Raw genomic sequence first — 23,829 nt, 5'->3', positions numbered from 1 at the left:
CAGAGGCAGTAGTAGAGGCGGGTACAATTTTGTCTTTTAAAAAGCATTTAGACAGTTACATGGGTAAGATGGGTATAGAGGGATATGGGCCAAGTGCAGGCAATTGGGACTAGCTTAGTGGTATAAACTGGGCGACATGGACATGTTGTGCCGAAGAGCCTGTTTCCGTGTTGTAAACTTCTATGATTCTATTCTAATGCCATCTGTTAACTTTAACATCTTTTTTCTCCCATTTAAAAAAAAAATTTTTAAGCAATTTCATCGCTGGGAAAACCAACACGTGGAAGAGTTGAAATCACACACAGAGCTAAAATGCTGGAATTTCTGAAGAACTCTGAATTAATGATGGATGTTAAATATGTCCCCTTGCACTGCAAGGTTCAGTAACTATTTTAACCAGTCCTGATAATCTCATCGGCACTCAATACATTTAAACTAAAATATTTCATGGGTTAAAATAAAGACAGGAAACAAAGCACGATAAAGAACATTAAAGTCAATCAAAATTCTTTGTTCACATTTCATTTTAAAAAGTTTTATCCAAATATATTTTAATATTGTTAAAATTCACTCCAAAACACAACGATGGCTCAAGAAAAAACTAACTTTAATGAACAAACTATTGAACAAAAGACAAGTTTCAGCCTACACAATCCTACAGTAGCAAGTAGATTTTCTGCAGGAGACTTGCACACCATTTAAAAAAAATATGGCTGCCTTTTTTTACCTAGAAAGGCTCCCTGATTGGCTAGGTTTTGCATAGTTAGCCATGGTATGCCAATAACTACTGTTGATCTTCTAAAAACACATAATTAAAGCAAGGGTACATTCAAAACCTAAATAAATTAAATTTATAGATATTTGTGGTAGTTATAATAAACCTGAAAGAGTAAAATTAGCACAATATTTAGAAAAATTCTCTATCTGTGATTACGAGAGAAAACTGGTTTAAAATATACTGCCCAAAATAATTTGAGACCTTCTGTCAGTTAAAAAGGTGTTTAATGTTACTCTTTGCCCTGAGATTAGTTGAAATATAAATTTCAGTTATTCATAAAGGAAATATCCAGTTACTCAGGGATTTTCTGACATTATTATTTTCGAAGAATTTATCGATGAGTTTGATTTAAAATAGACAAAAGATATCTGGTAGTATAGATATAGAGTGGAACAAAACACTTCATACCTTCAAAAGATAACTTCAAAAAATATATACTTCAGTCATAAAAGGAAAACATTGTTAGGACAAAGTTTGAAATTGCATTTGAATATACAAACTCAAAAACAAATTGTAAAAGGGCCCAGTAATTGGATATCCCTTCTCTAGTCAGAGCACAAAACTTTGAACTTCAGTGTTATTTGACCTTCAAACTCATTTCCTACCCAGTGCTCAAGTCCTGGTAGCTCTCAGCTCAGGTAGATGGAGCTCATTATAATAACAGCTACTATCCCAAAGGATGAAAAGCTGTACCAACCCTGCTGGGACACGACTTATACTAGCATTGATACCAAGCCATGCACGAATCAGTGGCTCAGCCTATTTCAGCCTCCTAATGAAAATAGAAAGTGTGGCAGTGGGGATCTAATGGGAGGGAAAGAATGGTGTCACAAATAATAATAAACCACCAATTTCACTGCACTCAATGATTGGAATGTAGCTAATCCAGTTGCTGTTTGCTGGTTATGACACGGTTACCTACAATTCCTCAAATCAAGCTTAAAGTGATTCATCGGATTTCAAACTTGATTCTCACCTCAAAGCGTATTAGGGTGGTGTGGTTGTCATTAATTCACACTTCTTCAAGGGGAAGATGTTACAAGAATTCATATGTGGTGAATTCAAGTGTGCCTTGTGAAGTAAGGGATGAAACAGTCTCCAGAGAATTTTCATGTAGATGTACAAAGTATAATATGGCATGTGTGATGTACAGCCCAACCTTGTCAGAAGTCAAAAGCACTGCCATCAACTTCCTTTCGTTCTCTTTAGGGCAAGTAAGCTTTTTCTTTTACACAAATGATCTTTGGCCTTTGCCCTATCTCAGATGTTTCTAAGTATTTCCTATTTATCCATTAGCATTGTGCCCACTTGATGCTGTTCCCACCTCCAGGTTTCTACAGAAATAGCAATAACTTTTCAATTTCCAGCTTGGCCTTGAACATCCACTTAATAGTTTTCTGTGTTAAATGATGTGCTGGCTACCTAAGTTGAGTTACACATGACTCCCATATTCTATTATCATCTGGATATGGTCATAAATGACCCTGCTGTACATTATGAATTTCACTAAGGAGCTCCTTGGCTGTTTTGTTGATTTACCTGAGATGTATGTAGGGTCGTGAAACTTTGATCTTCATCTGCATCTTTTCTATTGGAAGGTTGGTAGAAAGTATAGATGATAAAATGCTCACCCTCTGGTTTCTAAGTTATGAGTCTAAGAATTGAGGATGCTACCACTTCAGATGGTGACTGTTGCTTTAGGCTCTGATGTGCACACCATGTAGATGAAAAGGAATGGAGCCAGAACATATCCCTGAGGTATACCATTAGATTTGCCACTTAAAATCATACTGAACAATGTCTACATAGCATTATAAAGTTGTGCATTCTTCTGTACACACTATGCATATTTTATATTTTGAAGGTATCACTTCTTGATTGATCCCAACAAAATGACCTAATTGTAGTTGCAAAGATTTTTAACCAATGTACCTCGTTAAGTGGTGTTATTTTTAGGTATCTGCATATATGTAACAGTACTGCACAGCAAGTCATGACAAAATGAATGCATGTTACTGTTGTACGAGGGTTAAAATCATTCTATGGTATTAATCTGCATTCTCATTTTTATAGTGCATAGTGAAGAAAGGAAAAATTAATTTCAATTCAACTAAAAAAAACTTGACCGATGCAACGATTTAGTCAGCACTGCATTCTCATGCTGATGGCCTTGGTTTTGTTTGTACCCAGGACAAGCAGGAGCAACTGTTCAAAGAGCAAGTTTTTGCCCATTCTGATCTGAGTGGTTAAGGAAGGAGTATTTTCCTGAAATCTGGCTATCACCAGAAGGACGATGTAGACATAGAAATACGGCAGGGGGACTGTGATATACTCGAACATATTAACATCGAGCGGGAGGAGGTATTGGCGGTTTTAGCAGGCCTAAAAATGGATAAATCCCCAGGCCCGGATGAAATGTATCCCAGGCTACTGTGTGAGGCAAAGGAGGAGATTGCGGGGGCTCTAACACATATATTCAGAACCTCTCTGGCCACAGGGGATGTGCCAGAGGACTGGAGAACCGCTAATGTAGTACCATTATTCAAGAAGGGGAGTAGGGAAAAACCGGGGAACTACAGGCCAGTGAGCCTAACATCAGTGGTAGGAAAATTATTGGAAAAAATTCTGAAGGACAAAATTAGTCTCCACTTGGAGAAGCAAGGATTAATCAGGGATAGTCAACATGGCTTTGTCAAGGGAAGATCATATCTGACTAATTTGATTGAATTTTTTGAGGGGGTGACTAGGCGTGTGGATGAGGGTAACGCAGTGGATGTGGTATACATGGATTTCAGTAAGGCCTTCGATAAAGTCCCCCACAGGAGACTGGTCAAGAAGGTACGAGCCCATGGAATCCAGGGTGCCTTGGCACTTTGGATACAAAACTGGCTTAGTGGCAGAAAGCAGAGGGTGATGGTCGAAGGTTGTTTTTGTGACTGGAAGCCTGTGGCCAGTGAGGTACCACAGGGATCGGTGCTGGGTCCCTTGCTGTTAGTGGTCTACATTAATGACTTGGATATGAATGTAAAAGGTATGATCAGTAAGTTCGCTGATGATACAAAAATTGGTAGGGTGGTAAATAGCGTGGAGGATAGCCTCAGTCTGCAGGACGATATAGATGGGTTGGTCAGATGGGCGGAACAGTGGCAAATGGAATTTAACCCGGAAAAGTGCGAGGTGATGCACTTTGGAGGGACTAACAAGGCAAGGGAATACACAATGAATGGGAGGACCCTAGGCAAGACAGAGGGTCAGAGGGATCTTGGTGTGCAAGTTCACAGATCCCTGAAGGCGGCGGAACAGGTAGATAAGGTGGTAAAGAAGGCATATGGGATACTTGCCTTTATTAGCCGAGGCATAAAATATAAGAGCAAGGAGGTTATGTTGGAGCTGTATAAAACACTGGTTAGGCCACAGCTGGAGTACTGTGTGCAGTTCTGGTCGCCACACTACAGGAAGGATGTGATCGCTTTGGAGAGGGTGCAGAGGAGATTCACCAGGATGTTACCAGGGCTGGAGCGCTTCAGCTATGAAGAGAGACTGGGAAGATTGGGTTTGTTTTCCTTGGAGCAGAGGAGGCTGAGGGGGGACATGATTGAGGTGTACAAAATTATGAGGGGCACAGATAGGATGGATACTAAGGAGTTTTTATCCTTCGTTGAGGGTTCTATAACAAGGGGACATAGATTCAAGGTAAAAGGCGGGAGGTTTAGAGGGGATTTGAGAAAGAACTTTTTCACCCAGAGGGTGGTTGGAGTCTGGAACTCACTGCCTGAAAGGGTTGTGGAGGCAGGAACCCTCACAACATTCAAGAAGCATTTGGATGAGCACTTGAAATGCCATAGCATACAAGGCTACGGACCAAATGCTGGAATATGGGATTAGATTAGACAGGGCTTGATGGCCGGCGTGGACACGATGGGCCGAAGGGCCTCTATCCCTGCTGTATAACTCTATGACCTTGTATGAAAACTGGCCACTCAACACCTTCCCACATGTGAAAGTTGAAGAGGAGAATCAGCTGGCTTCCTGCTTCTAATAAAACTTTAGAGCAAGACATCCTCTGTGCTATTCTAAGTCCCAGTATTAAGATGGCATTTACAAGTTTTCTATGAGTAGAAAAAACATCCCACTTTATGAAAAAATATCACCTTAAGCTCACAGTAGTTTTCCATTAAACAACCTGATCAGGAGAATGGTTAACAATCATATGTAACTGAGAGACTGGCTGCTCAAAATAGACCGGTTACACTAGTAAACTAATATCTTTTTTAAAGAGAAAAATAATTAAAAGCATAGTGTTGTTGGAATTAGTCTTTGGTCTGATAAACAGCAGTTAAGACCTCTTGGAGAATCCTTTACGTTAAGTTTTGCAAACCTTCATACTGTTTGCCTTCAGAGTTACTTTCTGAGTTATCAGAAAGGCTAGCTCGTTCTCATAATAAGCGGCTTCATTCACAAACACTGGGTACACGGTGCTGCTTCCATTGTAAGGGATGGTCTTTCCATCCAGGGTTAGGAATGAGGGGTCACCAGGCTTCAGTTGTTTCCAGTCGCTGTCCTGTAAGACAAGGGCAATGAAATACTTCAAGAGTAAAATTCTGTTTGTGGTATTTGTGTTACATGGAGACTTGCGATCACAATATGTCTGACAATTTTGTTTGTGAATTTTGTATGTTTCAAGTCAGCAGCAAGTACTCCCAAGCCGGGCATAGCATAGTTAGGTGCAGAGTGAAGCACCCTCTACTCTGCCCAGCAATGTGCTTCAGTCCCAATCACAAAACAGCAATCCTAATCCACTAGTATGACATTTTGTGCTTCTCATATTATTGCTAAATTAATGGCAGTTTTTCTGCTGTAGGCCCATGCCTATTAAGAACTGGGTTTAGGTTGTTCACATAGGATTCTTATAGCTAGCAGACTGAGAAGACTCACATCCCCCCAGGGCTGAGTTTAAATCAAGGTCCTGCAGGTGAAAGCTCAATGTCTAACTTACTACATTGGTTTTCCCACAACTGTATGTACAGACTCTGACACATTTAAAGGTGATCCTATAAACTATACTCTTTAAGAGGAGGTTCATTTTTTTTTCAAACAAATGGAAACGTTTCAGGGGAGAGGGTGGTACTGGGGAGGGGGAGGATGCAATAGGTTAGCTACAAACATTCACCTCTGGGTTGAAAGATGTCTGTTCATAGTTGTCTAACCAATCTCTTGAGGTGGCTCAGATGAAGTTTGGAACTCACCATATAAGGAATTGGTAAGATAACTTTTTTTTTTGTTTGTTTTCCTATTTTCCCTCCTTTCCTCCCTTCCTCTCCTGCATGTGCTGGGGTACACCTCACAAACAACGGTAGCCCTCAGGTGCCTCCCCCAAGGGGCCATTCTTCATATGTGAGCCGAGATAACGGACATTGGCAAGTTATTCAAACACGGAGGGCTTCACAACCAACCCTGACCCTGTTCTCATCAGATAACAACAACAAATTGCAGTTATATAATGCCTTTAACATAGAAAAATGTCCCATGGCATCCACAAGCACACAACGCAGAAGTTACTGGATAACGGTTAGAAGAGGGAAGCTGCTCTGATTTCTCCTCTCCCCTGCCCAAGGGTGTTAAGCGGACTGCAAAATCGGAGATCAGTTAATGCTGCTTGGACCAGCAATAAACCATGTGTCATCAGACATATATCAGAGTCTTAATACTCTGGGGCTTTGGGATTTATAACCAATAGTTCCAGTGTGGCACCATATTGACTGGTCAGGCCCAAACACCACCTGACTAAGGAAGGGAGAATTAAGTAACAGGCAGCCCCAGGACTGACGCATTTGATCTTCTGATCAGGACACATTGTGCTACTAGGTCACCCAGACACCCAACCCCCCCACCCCCACCAAAAAAAAAGATTCTGGCCCCCCTTATGGCTGAGTGAATTTGTGCAGTGAGTAGTTGAACCACACAGATTAGGAAACTACTTTGTTCAATCTCTGGTCTGTAATGAGTTAGATGATCTCAGCTGGAGTGTCAAGTACTACTGGGTTAGAGAGAAGAAATATTGACCAGGGTTCCTGCTCCTGAGTGCTTTTGAGCAACTTCCACTGGACGTATGAGTTGTGTGGAATGTTGGGGAAGGACAGCATTGAGTTCTACTGTGATGGCCCCCACAATAAAATAGCTTGCTGACTCTGAGCCCCATAAATAAATAATGGCCATTTGAGCAAAGTATCAGTGGGTAACTGGAACCCATAGAACCAAACGCAGCCTTCAGTTGAGGAACGTGGGAAGCGGGGAGGAAATTGGTGAAGAAAAACAGTACTTGCTGTATCAAAAAAAAAAATCACACTTACCTGCAGCTGAGGATGAATGACAGCAATAATCTGTCCTTCTGAATCCCTGGGGTAATTGACTTTCTCAAAAGCTCTGTAAACGTCAAGGGTGCATGGAGGGAATTCCTTGCCTAAATGTAAATAAAGATTGTGTGAGTGGGACCTTGAATCTCACAAGCCATTAGGATCTACTGTGGTTCTGTCGAGTTGACAAGGTCAGCCAGCGTTCTCTCCACCTTTCACCAGTGAACTCTCTTAAACTTAAAATGGAATTGGACAAATATCTGGATAAGGAATAGGATCAAAGAGTAAATAGAGACATGGATGGTCAAATTCTCTATGGGACACTGTGAGGTGAAATTCGACCGGCGGTAGCGCAAAATGGGTAACAGCAAATGGGTTGCCCATTTTATACTTCAATGAAAAAAAATCGTGTGGGCTGCAAAATGGGGTCTGATTCACTAAAACCTATTTTGCACGACAGCTGAACTCGAATTTCACTACCTGTGGTTCCAGTCTCGTTGGGACCATGCAAATGTTATCTGACTTCAATAATATATACTCCATTGTTAAACTGATATCCCGAGTCACTCAATCACACTGCTGTGGAGAAGTTTCCCGCAGTTTTATTTTCCAGGAAGTTTAATGGGTTGTATTTTTTCAGAAAAATATTAGAAGGACAAAGGCATGTCGTCCCTTATTCTGGAATGTTCCTTCAATTTACCTTCCCGTGCCTTCTTTTTAGATTTCCCACTTTATCTATCATTTGCCATTTGAGAGTTCAGAGACACAACCTGCGCCCTGGACCATTCTTAAATTGGCTGCTTAAAGAATGAACTAATTATATAGGGCCGGAAATTGTTCCAAGCGGGGAACCAGCAGTGCTCGCCGCTCATTAGATTTAAATTCATCCACTAAGTTACCGTGTTCTTTTTGGCGGCAACTTCCTTCAATTGCGATTTCAAAAAACATCAACGTTCTTTCCTGGGCTGTGTGAGTGGTGAAAGGATCTCTAAGGCCCCTCAACCAATTAGCTTGAAGCAAGCCACGCTGTGAGAACCAGGAAGTGCAGTTCATTCACAAACCGCGCAAACTAAAAACCCGGATGGGCCCAATAAGGTATTATAAAATGACATAGAGAAAGCGAAATAAAGAGAGGGAAGGATTAAAAAACTGAGATAAAAGGGACAGAAAGAGAAAATTTAAAAAAATTAATATTTTTTAATTACATTTTTTTTAAATGTCCAAAAACTATTAAAATCAGGAGTAACGAGACTCCACATTTTAAGAAGTTAATTTTTAATGCCAGAGAGGTTGTTTGGCAGTTATTAATATTTACCACACTGTTAAAACTTAGCTTAGACCTAAAAAAACTCAGCGTAGCTGTTTTGTGGCGAGATTAGTTCATTTCCAGCTGGGAAGTGCAGCAAGTTGGCGCTGGTCCATTGATTCCACTGATTGCAGCTGGTGATATCCCTTTAATGCGAAGCTGACAGATCACTGGTGAGCCAGGGAGAGCAAGTTCCAGATTTCCGCGTTTGACTATGCATGTGCGGTCACAGGAAATTGCTCTTCTATTTCGCCATTAATAACGGTAAGCACTGTTAAAAGCAATTTCTGGCCCATTGTGCTTTTTACATCCACAGCTTGTCCCAAAGCACTTCACAGCCAATGAAGTAATTTGAAGTGTAGTCACCGTTGGAATGTAGGTAATCACAGTTGCTAATTTTCACACAGTGAAGTCCCATAAACAAGAATGAGGTAAATAACTAGATAATCTGTTTGACTGGTGTTAGTTGAGGGATAAATGTTGCCCAGGACACCAGGAGAACTTCCATTTTCAAATAGTGCCACAGGATCTTTTATGTCTACCTGTGCAGGTGGACAGGACATCAGTTTAACATTTCATGTGAAAGACGGAACCTATGACAGTGCCGCACTCCCTCAATACAGTGCCAGCCTGGATTATGTGCTCAAGGCTCTGGAGCGGGGTTAAGCCCACTACCTTTTGTGGTGAAAATGGTACCACTGAACCAAGGCTGACAATAGGTAGGGCAGGGCTGCCTGTTATTAGTATCTCCTCGGTCTTCCATTCTTTTGAGAACATTTATGAGTTTTGCTGAGTTGTTCCTTGATGGCACATTCAAGACTGGGAACATTATTGGGAATCATACAAACGAAACCACATCCAACTATTTCCTGGTGCACCAAAGTACTGTGCGGCTGGCTGCCTTGTTCTCACTTCTTAAAGGAGTTGGGGGCAATTTTAACCTAACACGCCCATTGGGAAACTGTCAGGATTGAGTACAATGCTGGTTTTATACCCTGTCTGATTTTACTCTCCATTGAAGTCAATGGGGAGTGATATTGGGCGGGGTGTAAAACTGGCATTCCACCCAATCCCATGGGTTTTCCGCCCGACAAGTTAGGCTAAAATGACCCCCATTATTACAGCAAAAAGAATATACACACATATATTTTGTTGAATTGCTGTACGATTTTGTCACACTGTATTCATAGAATACAGTGGCACATTGGGATAGTGGGTACAGTTTAGCAAACAATGGGAGCAATGCACTTTTGGGGTTCAGGATCATTTGGCAACATCTCTGGGGTTCATCTGAGTCAGGAGGATATCAAGGGTCGTGCCGATATGGAGAGGGATATCGCAGGGTTAGGTCTTTGCCCTGTGCAGAGCTTTAAAAACCCAATATCTTGCCAGAAAATCCCGCTTAGCTTGCATTTGCATTATAAGTTAGCACATTCTTGCCTCCTGCAGGCAATTTGGTTGTGTGGGGGATGTTAGTGTCATATAGGGTTGCTGTAAATGATTCCAGACTGCCTGGTACCTCCAGATCTCTAGGTGGAGTTGTTGCACCACCCATTCTGACAGGCATACATCGCACAGATGTCTACCAGGCCGCTTTCCAAAACGGCTGAATGCAGGGGTACCTCTAGGCTTTTTGTGTTTTTTTGATCTAGAGGCAAACATGGTTCAAGGTGGGGGAGGAGATGCAGGGTGGTATTGTATTCGCAGGGTTTTGATGTGGATCAAAGGTACAGTTCTGAGAGGGAAGGTGAGAGGAGGTTGCCTCACATCAGGGCTTTTGAAGCCTGGTCAAGACATGCAGAGACTGTTTAGTTTGCAGATAACAGTAAAGGATTGATTTTCTACATTACAACAGTGACTACACTTCAAAAGTACTTCATTGGCTGTGAAACGCTTTGGGACATCCTGAGGTCGTGAAAGGCGCTTTATAAATGCAAGTCTTTCTTTTTTTCCATGTCCATTCCTGTAGTGAGGGTATCTGGCCCGCCACGTGCACAGATCAGAAAATCGCGGGCCATTGCCTGTAATTTTCTGATCTGCGCTCGCAGCAGGCTAGGTCCCGCACCACGGGCAAGGACTCAGAATATCTACTCTTGTAAGTCATGCTGGGTGTGGTGAAATTTGTCTGCCAGCTGTAGGATGGGGATAATCTGGCCCCTGTCAAAGAGCTGGCCTACCATAGTGGCCTTATGTTCTTTTCAAACAAATATTTGCAGCACAATAATGACCAGCCTGCTCCTCTTATGGAGGACAAAGGCACTGCTGGTACTGGGAAGGGCGAAGTGCCAATTTGCGTCAGAGCGAGTCCATTGTTCCGGGAGTGAGTAACTATGAAAATGTATGAGCGCTGGAGCAAAGAATGAAAGGTTTGCACACTGTGAGTAATTGGCATTTAAAAAAGAGGTCAATATCCGGATGAACAATGAAAATGCCATGGTGCTTGAGTTACATTAACATGCTCAGTAAGTCTCACCTTCATTGTAGAAATGTGTGAAATCCAAGGCGCTATTAACTAGCTTCCGCATGTTCTCTAAAATATTTGCCCTGATCACTCCTTGAGGTTGAGGACCTATTTCAAGACCTGTGGGAGGAGGAAAAAAAACAGGTAAGTGATAGGGATTAGATACAAGGTACATTTAGGAATTTTAAGATCCGTAACATCTCAAAAGACTAAAGGCTGGATTTTCCGATGGCTTTGAGGCGGTTTCTAGGAAGATGTCCACTGCCACTTCCAGGATTTTCTGCTGGAAGTGACAGTGGACATTAAATATTCCCAGCCGTATTTGGTGGGCATCATAGGCCATACTGCCTAGTGCCACATCAGCCAGCACTGTCGGGCCACTCTACAATACACCCCATGGGTGACCTGGCAGCAGTGCAAAAATCACCTGGAGCCTGCCACAAAATTCTAAATGAGCCTGACCACAGAAAATTCACTCATGTCAGGGTGCAGGAGAACAGCAGGGTGCAAAGCTGGCCTTGTCAGTGATTCATAGAATTATAGAATGGTTACAGCATGGAAGGAGGCCATTCGGCCCATCGAGTCCGTGCCGGCTCTCTGCAAGAGCAATCCAGCTTGTCCCACTCCCCTGTCCCTTCCCCGTAGCCCTGCAAATTTTTTCCCTTCAAGTACTTATTCAATTCCCTTTTGAAAGCCACGATTGAATCTGCCTCCACCACCCCCTCAGGCAGTGCATTCCAGATCTTAACCACTCGCTGTGTAAAAAAGTTTTTCCTCATGTCGCCTTTGGTTCTTTTGCCAATCACCTTAAATCTATGTCCTCTGGTTCTTGACCCTTCTGCCAATGGGAACAGTTTCTCTCTATCTACTCTGTCTAGACCCTTCATGATTTTGAATACCTCTATCAAATCTCCTCTCAGCTTTCTCTGCTCTCGGGAGAACAACCCCAGCTTCTTCAGTCTATCCACGTAGCTGAAGTCCTTCATCCCTGGAACCATTCTAGTAAATCTTTTCTGCACCCTCTCGAAGGCCTTTACATCCTTCCGAAAGTGCGATGCCCAGAACTGGACACAATACTCCAGTTGTGGCCGAACCAAGGTTCATCATAACTTCCTTCCTTTTGTATTCTATGCCTCTATTTATAAAGCTCAGGATCCCGTATGCTTTTTTAACCACTTTCTCAACCTGCCCTGCCACCTTCAAAGGTTTGTGCACATACACCCCCAGATCTCTCTGTTCCTGCACCCCTTTTATAGAGTTGTGCCCTTTAGTTTATATTGCCTCTCCTCGTTCTTCCGACCAAAATGTATCACTTCGCACTTCTCTGCGTTAAATTTCATTTGCCATGTGTCCACCCATTCCCGCCAGCCTTGTCTATGTCCTCTTGAAGTCTATCACTATCCTCCTCACTGCTCATTACACTTGCAAGTTTTGTGTCATCTGCAAATTTTGATTCCCGCCAGATAGGAAAATCTGGCCCTATGTTTGCAAAATATGATTTCTGAGGAGATACAATATCATAAATTCAAATGTAAATGCACCATTTTGTATAATGACCTGTTAGTTGTGTTTAATAGTATCATTGGTGATTTGTATAAAGGTAACAAAGGAATGCGGAAAGTCCAGTGGGTTTAGGGTTCATCTCTGGTTGGACGTATTCCTGGAAGTTTCATCACCTGACCTCCCGCCTCCAACTGCCCTGCCCAGTCAACAGCCTTTTTTCCTCATCTCCAATATGTTTTAGAACCAGTAATTGGAAGTGTTCAAATGAAAAATGAAAAAAACACACAATTTTTTTAAGGCCCGTATGATTTTTCTCCTTGGTTGCTTGCAGCAGTTTCCAGGAGATTAATCTTTAATTCCTGGAGAATCCAGGACAATCCTGGACAGTTGGCAACCCTAAGTGGGTTAAAATTGCCTTCCTGGAGATGACATTCCCTTCCTCTGGGTAACCATAGTAATCTTTGGGAATCCCAGCAGCAGGGAGCAAAAGTTTTCATTGGCGTGACCGCTCTGGCAGAGTTTGATTAGCGAACTAGTTAGAGGTGTGGAGCCATCGAGGCGATGCGAGGAACCAGGGCGTAATTGAGAATGCAATTTCAAATTTGGTTTCTCTTTGTCCTCCACTATTTTAGCCATGGAATAGAATGCAAAGTTTTGTTGCTGTAACTCTCTGTAGCCCATTGCTGGGGCTGGCCAGATGGACCACAGTGGTCTTTTCCAGTCCTATAACATCCTGATGTTCCCATGGCAGGGTCCAGTTGCATTGGCTATGAGCCAAGGGAAATAAACAACTATGTTCATTCACACAGTTCTTCACCCACCCACCCCCTTCTCCATACATACATTAGCACAAGTGTGAAGACTTAGCTTGTTTGTACTATTTTATGCTGTGCTGTCTTTTTTTGCACCTGAAATGTTGTGAAAAAAGTGAATTACAAAGGTCAAATATTGCATTTGCAGTGATAATGCTTTAATTCATGTTTGCACTATCAAACTCGACAAACTGTGAAACTGCTGCAAAAAAAAGTGTTAATTCAGTTGGGGGGTCCTAATTACTCCTGAGAAAGGGGTAGAAATGTTAAAAGCTTTCAGAATTCAGCCACAGTTTCCATCAACAATCTAATAATGAGGAGTTTCAACAAAGGTCAGCCCGTGTTCATGGAGCTGGTTTTACAAAGGGAGCTAAGGAGTTGTGCATATTTGTACAAAATACATTTACACTGGCACAAATGGAAGGAATAATTAGACTCCAAGTCCAATAGTCAACTTGTCAGTGCATTCAGAGTGGACTTCATTGTGAAATCAACTAATCACATTTTATTATACTATATTGGCAAAATTCTCAATTCCCCCTATTTCTGTTTCCACAAAGGTCTGAGGACATGTTTTCCACCCTCTCAGCCTTGGATGGTGCACAGTGTAGGTGGCCTTATTGGGAATAGAAGGAAAAAAGCACACTGTCGATAGAAGCTCTCTCACATGACAAATTGCTTGAGTTGTTTTCACCATGTAGATGCAAAGTAGACTGAATGAGAGCTCTAACTTGCAGTAATTGTATATTACTGAAAGATGCCCTGCACCAGTTATTACACAAGACCTGTTCAGTGCAGCCAAACTCTTTTGACCCATTCCCGACATTATCTGTTTTTCCTCCAATAAAGAGTGATCCTGTCTGTTTTAATTGTTGGGGAAGTCTGCGGCACACTGTCTTTCTGAGCAGGTGTGTGTGCTGACAGATTTCTTGCCCTATTTATAATCAGCTGGTATAAGTCGGCTCCCCAACCGTTCCTGTTACAGAAACGAGTTGGTATTTGACTAATTGCAGAGATCCCATTTCTTAACACTGTATCCTGGATTCCCTGCTCCATTCGTCTCATGTTTAAACTCTTGTGAGGTGACTGGTTTATATCAGAGGATGTGGTTTGACTTTAAACAGGTGCAGCCACAGCATGACTACATGGCAGCAAATTTCCTGCAGGGCTGTCCAGCTTCCCCCAACCATTGAAACAGATGTGATCACTCTTCACTGGCTTCTGCGAACTAGATTTGGAATGGTGCCTTTTAATATATAGAGAGCAAATCACAGTCTCTCTGTGTGCTCGTCCATTTACCTTCTAGACACACTATTTGTTATTGGTGCTTGGGTCCAGGAAGAGACAAAAAACACAGGTACCGTCAGTCAGATTGGCTGTACTGAAGAGGTTTTGTACCATTGTAAACAGTGCAGGGTAGCTTTGAGTAATATACAATTCTTACTAGTCAGAGGCCTTACTTTATGTTTTCTCTGTGCGTGCTATTTGGGGAAAAAACGAGCACTTTTCTTCTCAGCAGGACTTCTGAGGCCCAATTTTCTGAGTGCGCAATGTTGGCGGGTAGCCTCAACAGCCAGAAACTCATATCACATAGAAATACATACAATTTACAGCGCAGAAACGGGTCGTTAGCCCAACTGGCCTGTGTCGGTATTTATGCTCCACACGAGCCTCCTCCCACTCTACATCTCACCCTATCTGCATACCCTTCTATCCCTTTCTCCCTCGTGTACTTATCTAGCTCCCCCTTAAATGCATCTATGCTATTTGCCTCAACTACTCCATGTGGTAAATGCAAGTTGCTGTTGTTGTTGTGGTGGTGAGTTCCACATTCTCACCACTCTCTCGGTAAAGAAGTTTCTCCTGAATTCCTTATTGGATTTATTGGTGACTATCTTATATTAGTTTTGGATCCCCCACAAGTGGAAACATCTCTATTGGGAAACCGTAGACTGCTGCATGCAATTTCTTCATTATGTACGGCCACAGGATGTCCTGTGGCTATGAAAGGCACTATATAAATGCAAGTTCTTTCTTTTCTTTTTCTTTTACATAACAGTCACTGGTTTTCATTGTGTGAAGCACAACAAGAGGCTCTGAAAATGTGATAAGGAGCTATATAAATGCAAGTATTTTTTACTATGAAACAATATTAACAACAGTGTTTTTATTACAGTTCCTTATTGCATTTTTATAAGGTCTATTAAAATCAATCGATGGAACATTATGGGTATCACAAAATGGGCACACGCTCGAATTCCCAATATGTACTTTCAGAGCGAGGAGCTCTGCATTGGGAGCGCTAAACCTGAAATTTTAACCCCCCTTATGATGCAGGCTTCAACATGACTGCCAGATCTGAAGTATGGATAGCCTGACTGATGACCAGTAAATTGATTGAGTTTCTGCTCTTAAGTAAAGGACAGCTTTCCCAAACTGAAGTCATTATCTTTCTTAGTGAGCTATTCTTACACTCCTGAGTTTGATGCTTACCAACAGAATGCTTCGCGACAGTTCGTATTGCACCGTATTGGACCGTAGGGTTTTCAAGCAGCAGCACATGACAGCTAACAGGTGTCAAAGCATTCTGGATAGGAAAGATCACAGAAGTTTTCAATATTGTTAAAATCCGTTTATATTTTAAATTCACTTTAGTTCTCTATGGAGAAAATATATCATAGAATACAGAAGTAAAACAGTTTTATTAATTAACTTAATGATGTTTCTCGTCCCCATTTTAAAAGTATCTTTTATCTGTGTGAAGGTTCCTTATGTCAGGTACCGTCCTCCTATTCAGTGGGGGTAGAGTAAACTGTTTCTAGACTTTGCCAATGCAGCTGTGTAATTACAATAATGACAACAATAACTTGCATTTATGTAGTGTCTTTAATGTAAAAACAAACGTCCTAAGGTGCATCACAGAAGCGTAATCAGACAAAATTGACGCCTGGCCAAAGTTGGTATTAGGAGGGGTGACTAAAAACGTGGTCAATGGGATAGGTTTTAAGGAAGGTCTTAAAGGAGGAGAGAGAGGTGGAGAAGAGGAGAAGTTTAGGGAGGGAATTCCAGAGTTTAGGTCTCAGCCAAGGCTGTTAACGGTGGGGCAAAAGAAGTAGGAGATACACAAGAAGCCAGAGTCGGAGGAATGGAGAGATCTCAGAGGGTTGTACGGCTGGAGAAGGTTATAAAGACAAGGAGGGGCAAGACCATGAAAGGATTTGAACACAAAGGTGAGAATTTTAAATTGGAGGTGCTGGGGGACTATGAACCAATGTTGGTCAGCGAGCACAGGGGTGATAATTGAGTGGGATGATGCGGGATGGGACACAGGCAGCAGAGTTTTGGATGAGCTGAAGTTTATGGAGGATGGATGATGGGAGACCGGCCAGAAGAGCATTGGAATAGTCGAGTCTTGAAGTGATAAAGGCATGGATGAGGGTTTCAGAAGCAGATGAAATGAGGCAGGGGCAGAGATGGGCAATGTGGGGGGTGCATGTGAGTTAAAGCAAATTCAGTGGCACTTATACTTGCAGGAAGGGAATTTGCCCTAAGTTCAACATCAGGGCTTGTGTGGGGTTCAAAGAAGTGCACGCCCTGTTACTGTCAGGAGGCTGGTGGGAGACTGTTGGAGCCCCTGTGTGCAGTGACCAAATATGTGAGGGAAAATACAGTTTTGAGATCAAATTGATCCTTGTTCTGGAAAAGCACTGGATAGGTCCGTTCTCATGCTGTCCTCTGAGAAGGGAAAAAAAAGCTGTCAAAGTTTAAGCTCCTGGTCATGAGCTGTAAACTTACTGTGCCAATTCCGGGAAGAGATGGGGCCTACTCCGGGGGCATGTAAATATTCTACCACTTTTGTCTAAAAATATAACTGAAAGCATACATGTGATGGAGATGTTTTGCATTAAAAAAGTCATTCTTTCCTTGTTCATGCTCTCTCCCCAAGTGATAAACATAACAGAGAAGTAATGACTTGGCAAAGGGTTTGACACTTTGCAAGTCCCACAAAAACACTCACAAATTTCTGTTGGTGTAGCATGATTTGCTGCCCTAGTATCACAGTTTTGCAAAAAGACTCCCGAGGCAACGAAAATGCTGGTTCATGAAATGAACCAGCTCTGCAATATCTCCCATTTCCATCCCAACCTCAGCCCCTCCGCCATTGAAATCTTATACACATCTTTGTCATCTCCAGACTTGAATACTCCCAGGCTCGAACACACAACTCCAACTGGTCATTCACAAACTCTAACTGGTCCAAGATCCTGCTGCCTATATCTTATCCTGCTCGTCCGTCATCCTGTCCTTACTGGCCTATGATTGGCTCCGTGCCCATAAATGCATTAAATTTTAAATCCTGTCGTCCATCTTCAAATCCCTCTATAGCTTTGCCCCACCCTATCGCTACAATCTCCTCCAACCCTGAAACCCTTCCTGGATGCTCCAGCGCTCTGACTCTGGCCTTTTGTGCATCCCTGCACTTTTTGTCCCACCACTGGTAGCAGAGCCTTCAGCTGCCTATAGCCCTGTCCTCTGGAATTCCCACCCTGAACCACTCTGGTCCTGTCTTTCTCTCCACCTTTAAAAACCTTCTTAAAACCCATCTTTTCAACCAAGTTTTCTCCCAAACTCCCTTCCTACATTGTTATTGTTGTTCATAATCTGATTGTGATCATTAAGTCCACAGCCCTAACGATATAACTGAGAGGATATTTTACCAGCTGAGGGAAGATGGCTTAAGGCAGGTGGCTCATGTTAGAAAATAGGCAACTCGAATTGACAAAAAGAAAGCATGCACAGCATAATCAGGGTTGTCCCACTGAGAGCACCTACCTTAATATAATGAATCATTTGGATGGTAAAATCATCCTTGGAACTCTTCATAATCAGACAGTTTCCCATGTTGGAGGTAGTGTTGTGAAGATCTAAAGCAAGATCAAAGGCATTCGCGCTGTCTTTTGGTCCAAACAAACGGTTTATCTCCTGGGCCATTTTAACTTCATAAGGCATGGAGTCACTCTGCGGCATGCTGTTGTGTGCAAAGTTTTTTTTTTAAAAGTTTAATAAAATATTAACAATCAACTAGATCGTGTACCATTTGGTGTCAGGGCAAATACGTCAGTATCCCATTCTGCATTGCAAATACTATTTGCTGCAAAGTAAATGAAGCAAACTATCCTGCCCCAAATATTCGCCATCTCTTTTGCCATGTAGTGCAGGAGGGGACAGATGCAGCAATATGGTGATTTGCACTGATTTTTCCTCCCTTCCTGTGGGGAAAAGCTGAGTGCTTGCTTGGTGTGCATGTATAATGACACAGCTGAGATTGGGAAGTCACTAGGAGAGGATTTTCAGGCGCAAACTGCCTTCTTTCACTCTGTGGAGCAGTTCACTGGAAGTCCAACGTGCTACATCATTATGCTGGTAGACAGGAGGACACCTACATCAAAAACTGTCCTCAAATGTGACGCATTTACCATTACTATACCGTAGAAATCTCCTGGAAGGCTCCAGGATGGATAGTAGCCTGCTAACTCCTTACATTACTCCAGATCGAGCCAATGAAGCAGAGCAGTTGGGAGCTTTGCTTGCAGTATTGGGAGTTGTACGCTGGTGCACTTTAGCTGATGCGGGTAGGTTGGGAGATTTGTATGATGTACACCAAATCAGGTTGTTTACTCAGGAATGCCATAATGATAACTGACAAGAGAAATCAACAAAATACTGCTGGTACATGAGGCAGGTTATCAAAGGAAAAAAAAGAGAAAGACTTGCATTTATATAGCGCCTTTCACGACCTCAGGACTTCCCAAAGCACTTTACAGCCAATTAAATACTTTTTTTTTGAAGTGCAGTCACCATTGTAATGATTTTGAGATAGTCCTACTTCGTTGCTAATCTGGGAATGCACAATGTTCTTACTGGACTCAAAAGCATGAAAACCATGTACTTTGTGTCACTGTCATTCATTATTCACTGTTATGTCTCTCACATACACACGCATCACTATATGTAAGATCTAGAAATTAAATATTCACAAATTGTATAAATATTGATACTTTAACAAAGTCAGCACTGTTGAACAGACTGTTGAATCAAATTATGAAATATAATGATGGTGAAACACCAAACTTAATTTCTATCCTGATTACACGTAATCTCATGTGATTTGCAGTTCCTTGACTTCTGAGTCAGTTGTTGTTTCTCCTTCGTCTCCCAGGACACCCTGATGAATTACACCTGTTTATGAGGACTGGCTGAGTTCTCATGCTTGAGACCCATGGTAAGCTAATATGAAACAGCTGTGTTTAAAATCCAGTTATGTGCTCTGTGCTGGTGATTCTGGTGAGACCTGAAGGGCCAGATTTAGTTTGTGAATTTATTTCCACATGCAACAGTCAGTCTCACGGAGAACTCAGAGTTTGGTTAAGCACACCAAGCTTTTTCTACAATTTCCTTGCTTCATACAGAAGCAGAACTGTTAAGGATTACAAAAGTAGAAATGGATGGACATAGTTGAGACTTGAATTCAGATTCCACAATTCTCTCATTCATTTCTGACTCATGCCTCATCCCATCGTGCATCTTCTCATTGGCTATATAATATCAGTGTTAGAAAAACACAGTGGATGCCTCAGTTGGTGATTCTACTGCCCGGTGGAGAACCTAGACATACAGAGCAGGAAGGCCCCAGGTTCAATTCCTAGTGAGTGTTGAGTTAGCTGATCTCAGCCAGGTAACAGTAGGCCCTCAGTTCCCATGGGCCAGGGTGGGAATGTTCCAGTTCCTAATTGTTATCCGGTGACATCCGGAGTGAACATCAAGTGAAAATAGGCTTGCGTTTGGCTGTTATGCCCCGAGGTGATATGTCCCGCCAAGGAACGCTGTCTGGGCTCTCACAGGAACACTAGCAACTTGGGCAAAGTACTGGAGGCTGCTGGGGCCTGTGCAATTGTACCCCAGAGCAGGTTGGCATCTTCAGGACAGGAGGGGAGAAAAGAGGCAAAAGTTGGGGAGAAAATTCAGCTGATGATTTCTGTTGACCACACATGTAAACTGATAAAAGTGGTTAGGATTTAAAAGGGCTTTGTTGTTGTCAGCCATTGTGCTTGCTCTAAAAACTCCACTTTAGAGTCACCATGTGGTACCAGTGTGACATTTGCATTTCCCTCATTGGGCATCCATATCTGTCTGATTGAGATTGCCAACCATGTCAAATTAGGGGCAGTTTTGTGCAGTGTACAAATTCTCTACAGCCAGCAAAGATAATTGAAACTAGATCCCAGAGATGAGACAATGGTATTCTAACATACTTGGTGGTAATTTTTACTTGGTGCGATAGTGTAAAATGGGCGATAGCGAATCGGCAGCCCATTTTACATCTCTCCCGATTTTTATTTCCACTGACTTCAAATTTTTACGCAGCAAGTTGTTATGTTCTGGAATGCATTGCCTGAAAGGGTGGTGGAAGCAGATACAATAGTAAATTTCAAAAGGGAGTTGGATATATACTTGAAAAGGAAAAATTTGCAGGGCTATGGGGAAAGAGCAGGGGACTAGGACTAATTGGATTGCTCTTTCAAAGAGCTGGCATAGGCACGATGGGTCGAATGGCCTCCGTCTGTGCTGTATGGTTCTATGAAGTCTCTCTCTGACAATTCAATTAAGATCTAAATCCTGCAGTTAATCTTTTGCTTCATGCTCTGTCTCTATTGCTCTACCCATTTTAGTGTCATCAGCAAATGTTACTGGCTTATAGTTAGTTTTGATATCCAGGCCACTAATGTACATTAAAAGCAACAGGGTTCAAACACCAACTCCCAGAAGACTCTACTTAACACCTCCACTATCTGACATTGCTCCTTGCATGAGCACTTTCTCATTCCTTTTCAAAACAATCTTCTTATCTAGTTCCATGTTCCACCCTGTGGCTTTTCATACAATTAGAAATCTTTCCAGTTGTCAAAAATTGCCTAAAAATCCAAACAAACTATATCAGAGATTCCCACTACCTACCTTATCTGTAGCATCTATAAAGCGATCAACGATAGGATCTTCTCCTTCTACGTCCACTCTGGGCGTTTCGAATTAAGTTGTTGCAGAATAATTTCCTTTATTTTACCTGGTTAAGCTAATGGGCCTATAGTTGCCTGGATCTAATTTGTTGCCCTTATAAAAAATTGATACTGTGATTGAGGGCAATTAGGGATGGGCAATAAATGCCGGCCTTGCCAGCGACGCCCACATCCCATGAACGAATAAAAAAGTCCAGTGGAACCTCACTGATTCCTTCATGAAGATATCCTACAGATTTCATCCCTAGTTTCCTTCAAAACCCTAAGGACTTTATTAGTCTTAAAATCCCTTTCATTTATTTAGCAATTCTAACACACAGATTTCAATATCCTCTAGGACTTTGGGTGCATGGCAACAATTAGTTAGCAAGTTTAATATTTAACAGTTTTATCTTCTTCATATTCAGTGACACTCTTACCTTTCAGAATCCCAACTACTCTTTGACCGCAATGATAGCGGTGGATTATCACACAATAAACCTGCAGTGGTTATGTCATTATTGCTGATGGGTTGCAGGAATTGGGCACCAATTGCCTAGCCGCTGAGAAAAAAATTAAAAACCAAATAAAACTTTCCTCACCAATTGCCCAACCTACATATATACACCCATGTATATGGAATCATAGGGGGTAATTTTCAGCATCGCTGCCTGGGCAGTAACCTGGTAGAGCTGATCACCCACCTGTTGTAGAACCCGCCCGATTTTCAACCCATGGATTTCAATGGAATGAAAATCGGGCAGGTTTTCTAACAGGCGAGTGATGTACTTCACCAGGCGGTGAAGTCGAAAATTACCCGCATAGATTTAAAGAATGTTACAGCAGAGAAATGGGCCTTTTGGCCCATCACTTGTCAGTGTTTTTCACCACCTGAGCTATCCTAATCTAATCCCACCTACTAGCCCTCCCCAGCCCTTTCAATATTCATCTTTTTCAAGCAACTATTTAATTCCCTTTTAAAAGAATGTATGGACGCTGCTTCAATTATGTTTTGTGGCAGAGAATTCATATTCCGAATACCCCCTGTGTAAAGTATGTTTTGTGTCCTCTCGTTACATTCTCCCCAAATCCACTGAAACAGTCTATCTCTATTGGACAGATATAGATGGGTGTACAGATATACAAGTCTAGCATGATTTGGTCACACATTGCACGTCACATTTCAAAGTGTCAAAAGTAAAAGTAATTTTTTTTTAAAGTAAGCCCGTCATTTCCTGCTTGTTTCTTCCAACCCAGAGCCAGGAATTTGCAAGCACTGACCAACCAGCAAATTTCCAATCACTGGCAGCACCAATCTCTCGCGGGCTGCGTTTGTTTACAGTAATCAGATTTAGTGGCCTTAAAGAGACAGGTTTCTTCAAACACAGCTACTTTTGCAGCACTGTAATAAATTGGTCATTACAATAACATTACACTCCCGCCCTTAGAATCACTGCATCCGCCCACCCACTGTGAGGAATGCCGTGGGGTATATCTTGCAAATAACAGGTATTTTTGGCAGTGATTTCCAGGCAGCTATGTCATGTCATGGAACCTAGCTTGGTGACTTATAATGCCATGTGGAACCTTTGATAAAATTACTGTCTGGTAATCACTTCTTGGGTACATGTCCATAGTTCTGCAATAGCAGAGAGCCACCTGTAAAAGCGATCTTTCCAAGTCTGTGCATTACTTTCCTTCATTTCAGGGCTCTTAGTGAAGCCACGTACAGTGGAGTACAGTACTTCTTACCTAAGGTTTTCCGCAGTGAAGGCTCGGTTCAAATCACAATCCACGTAGCGGGTGCATCTCTGCACAGCGGTCGGATTGCTCAGAAAAGGCTGCACCTCGAAAGTCGAACGCTGGATCTCCGATCTATCCTTAAGCCAGTGCCTGACTAAAAATACCCCTGTCAGTTCATTGCCGTGAGTGCCACCGAAGACAGCGATCCTGCGGACCGCAGGCAGACAGGCAACCCCAGCGGAAGCCATAGTTCGTGTCAAAAAAAGAAAAACTCTTGCAATACGAACACTTGCAAAAAAACAAAACAAACTTTGGACGGAAGTGAAACTTGGATCGTTCTAGTGAGGATCGTCCATTGGTCTCAACTTCCCAAAGATCGACTGCATCTCATTTCGGCTGAAATAACGTATCAGTTAGGGTGTCAGTCACAGTCAGGGAATTATAAGGCGTTCTGTACTGACATGACATAGCGACCTTATTAAACCTATGGGCGTTTCCAGACACGCCCTGGTAATGAATATGAATAGTTCGCTAACTTTCCTGGTTATCTAGGTTGATATCTGGGTAATGAGGTTCCCTGTCTGTCTATCAATCAAGCAACCACCGTTTCCACTATTGTGTTATACTTTCCTCTGGTGTCTGTGTTAGAGATATAAACACATAAGGAAGATTTCCACTGATTGGCATTTCTGGTAATGTCTTAAACGCCACGTGGGAAAACTCTGTTTGGGGGAAGGGGAAAGAGAGGACGAGAAACCCTGTTATGGGGGGACTTATGGATCTGTTGAATGCGTGAGGAAGGATTGCTGCCAGGGCTTA

At 42.3% G+C, this 23,829-nt stretch overlaps 1 protein-coding gene across 1 annotated transcript; it reads right to left on the bottom strand.

The window, feature by feature from the left end:
- Positions 1–590: 590 nt before the first annotated feature.
- On the bottom strand, positions 591–23,566 carry aspa (aspartoacylase). The gene is made up of 6 exons (XM_068008346.1): positions 23,020–23,566; positions 18,047–18,242; positions 15,707–15,800; positions 10,911–11,018; positions 7,129–7,238; positions 591–5,339 (listed from the first exon to the last, which is right to left on the bottom strand). The coding sequence occupies exons 1-6, from the start codon at positions 23,256–23,258 to the stop codon at positions 5,142–5,144; spliced, it is 945 nt and encodes a 314-aa protein (XP_067864447.1). The 5' UTR covers positions 23,259–23,566; the 3' UTR covers positions 591–5,141.
- Between the last annotated feature and the right edge of the window lie 263 nt (positions 23,567–23,829).

Source organism: Heptranchias perlo, chromosome 28 (genome assembly GCF_035084215.1).
Source record: "Heptranchias perlo isolate sHepPer1 chromosome 28, sHepPer1.hap1, whole genome shotgun sequence".
Lineage (NCBI taxonomy): Eukaryota > Metazoa > Chordata > Chondrichthyes > Hexanchiformes > Hexanchidae > Heptranchias > Heptranchias perlo.
This window is presented reverse-complemented; position numbering and strand designations above follow the sequence as displayed.

What these genes read in the sequence shown, in the direction of transcription:
- aspa (XM_068008346.1), bottom strand. Translation starts at nt 23,258, where the DNA reads ATGGCTTCCGCTGGGGTTGCCTGTCTGCCTGCGGTCCGCAGGATCGCT. An exon ending in TGTCGCGAAGCATTCTGTTG is followed by an intron (nt 11,019 to 15,706) that starts GTAAGCATCAAA and finishes CTCCTCCCACAG; the next exon opens with GTCTTGAAATAGGTCCTCAA. An exon ending in CACACATTTCTACAATGAAG is followed by an intron (nt 7,239 to 10,910) that starts GTGAGACTTACT and finishes ATTTACATTTAG; the next exon opens with GCAAGGAATTCCCTCCATGC.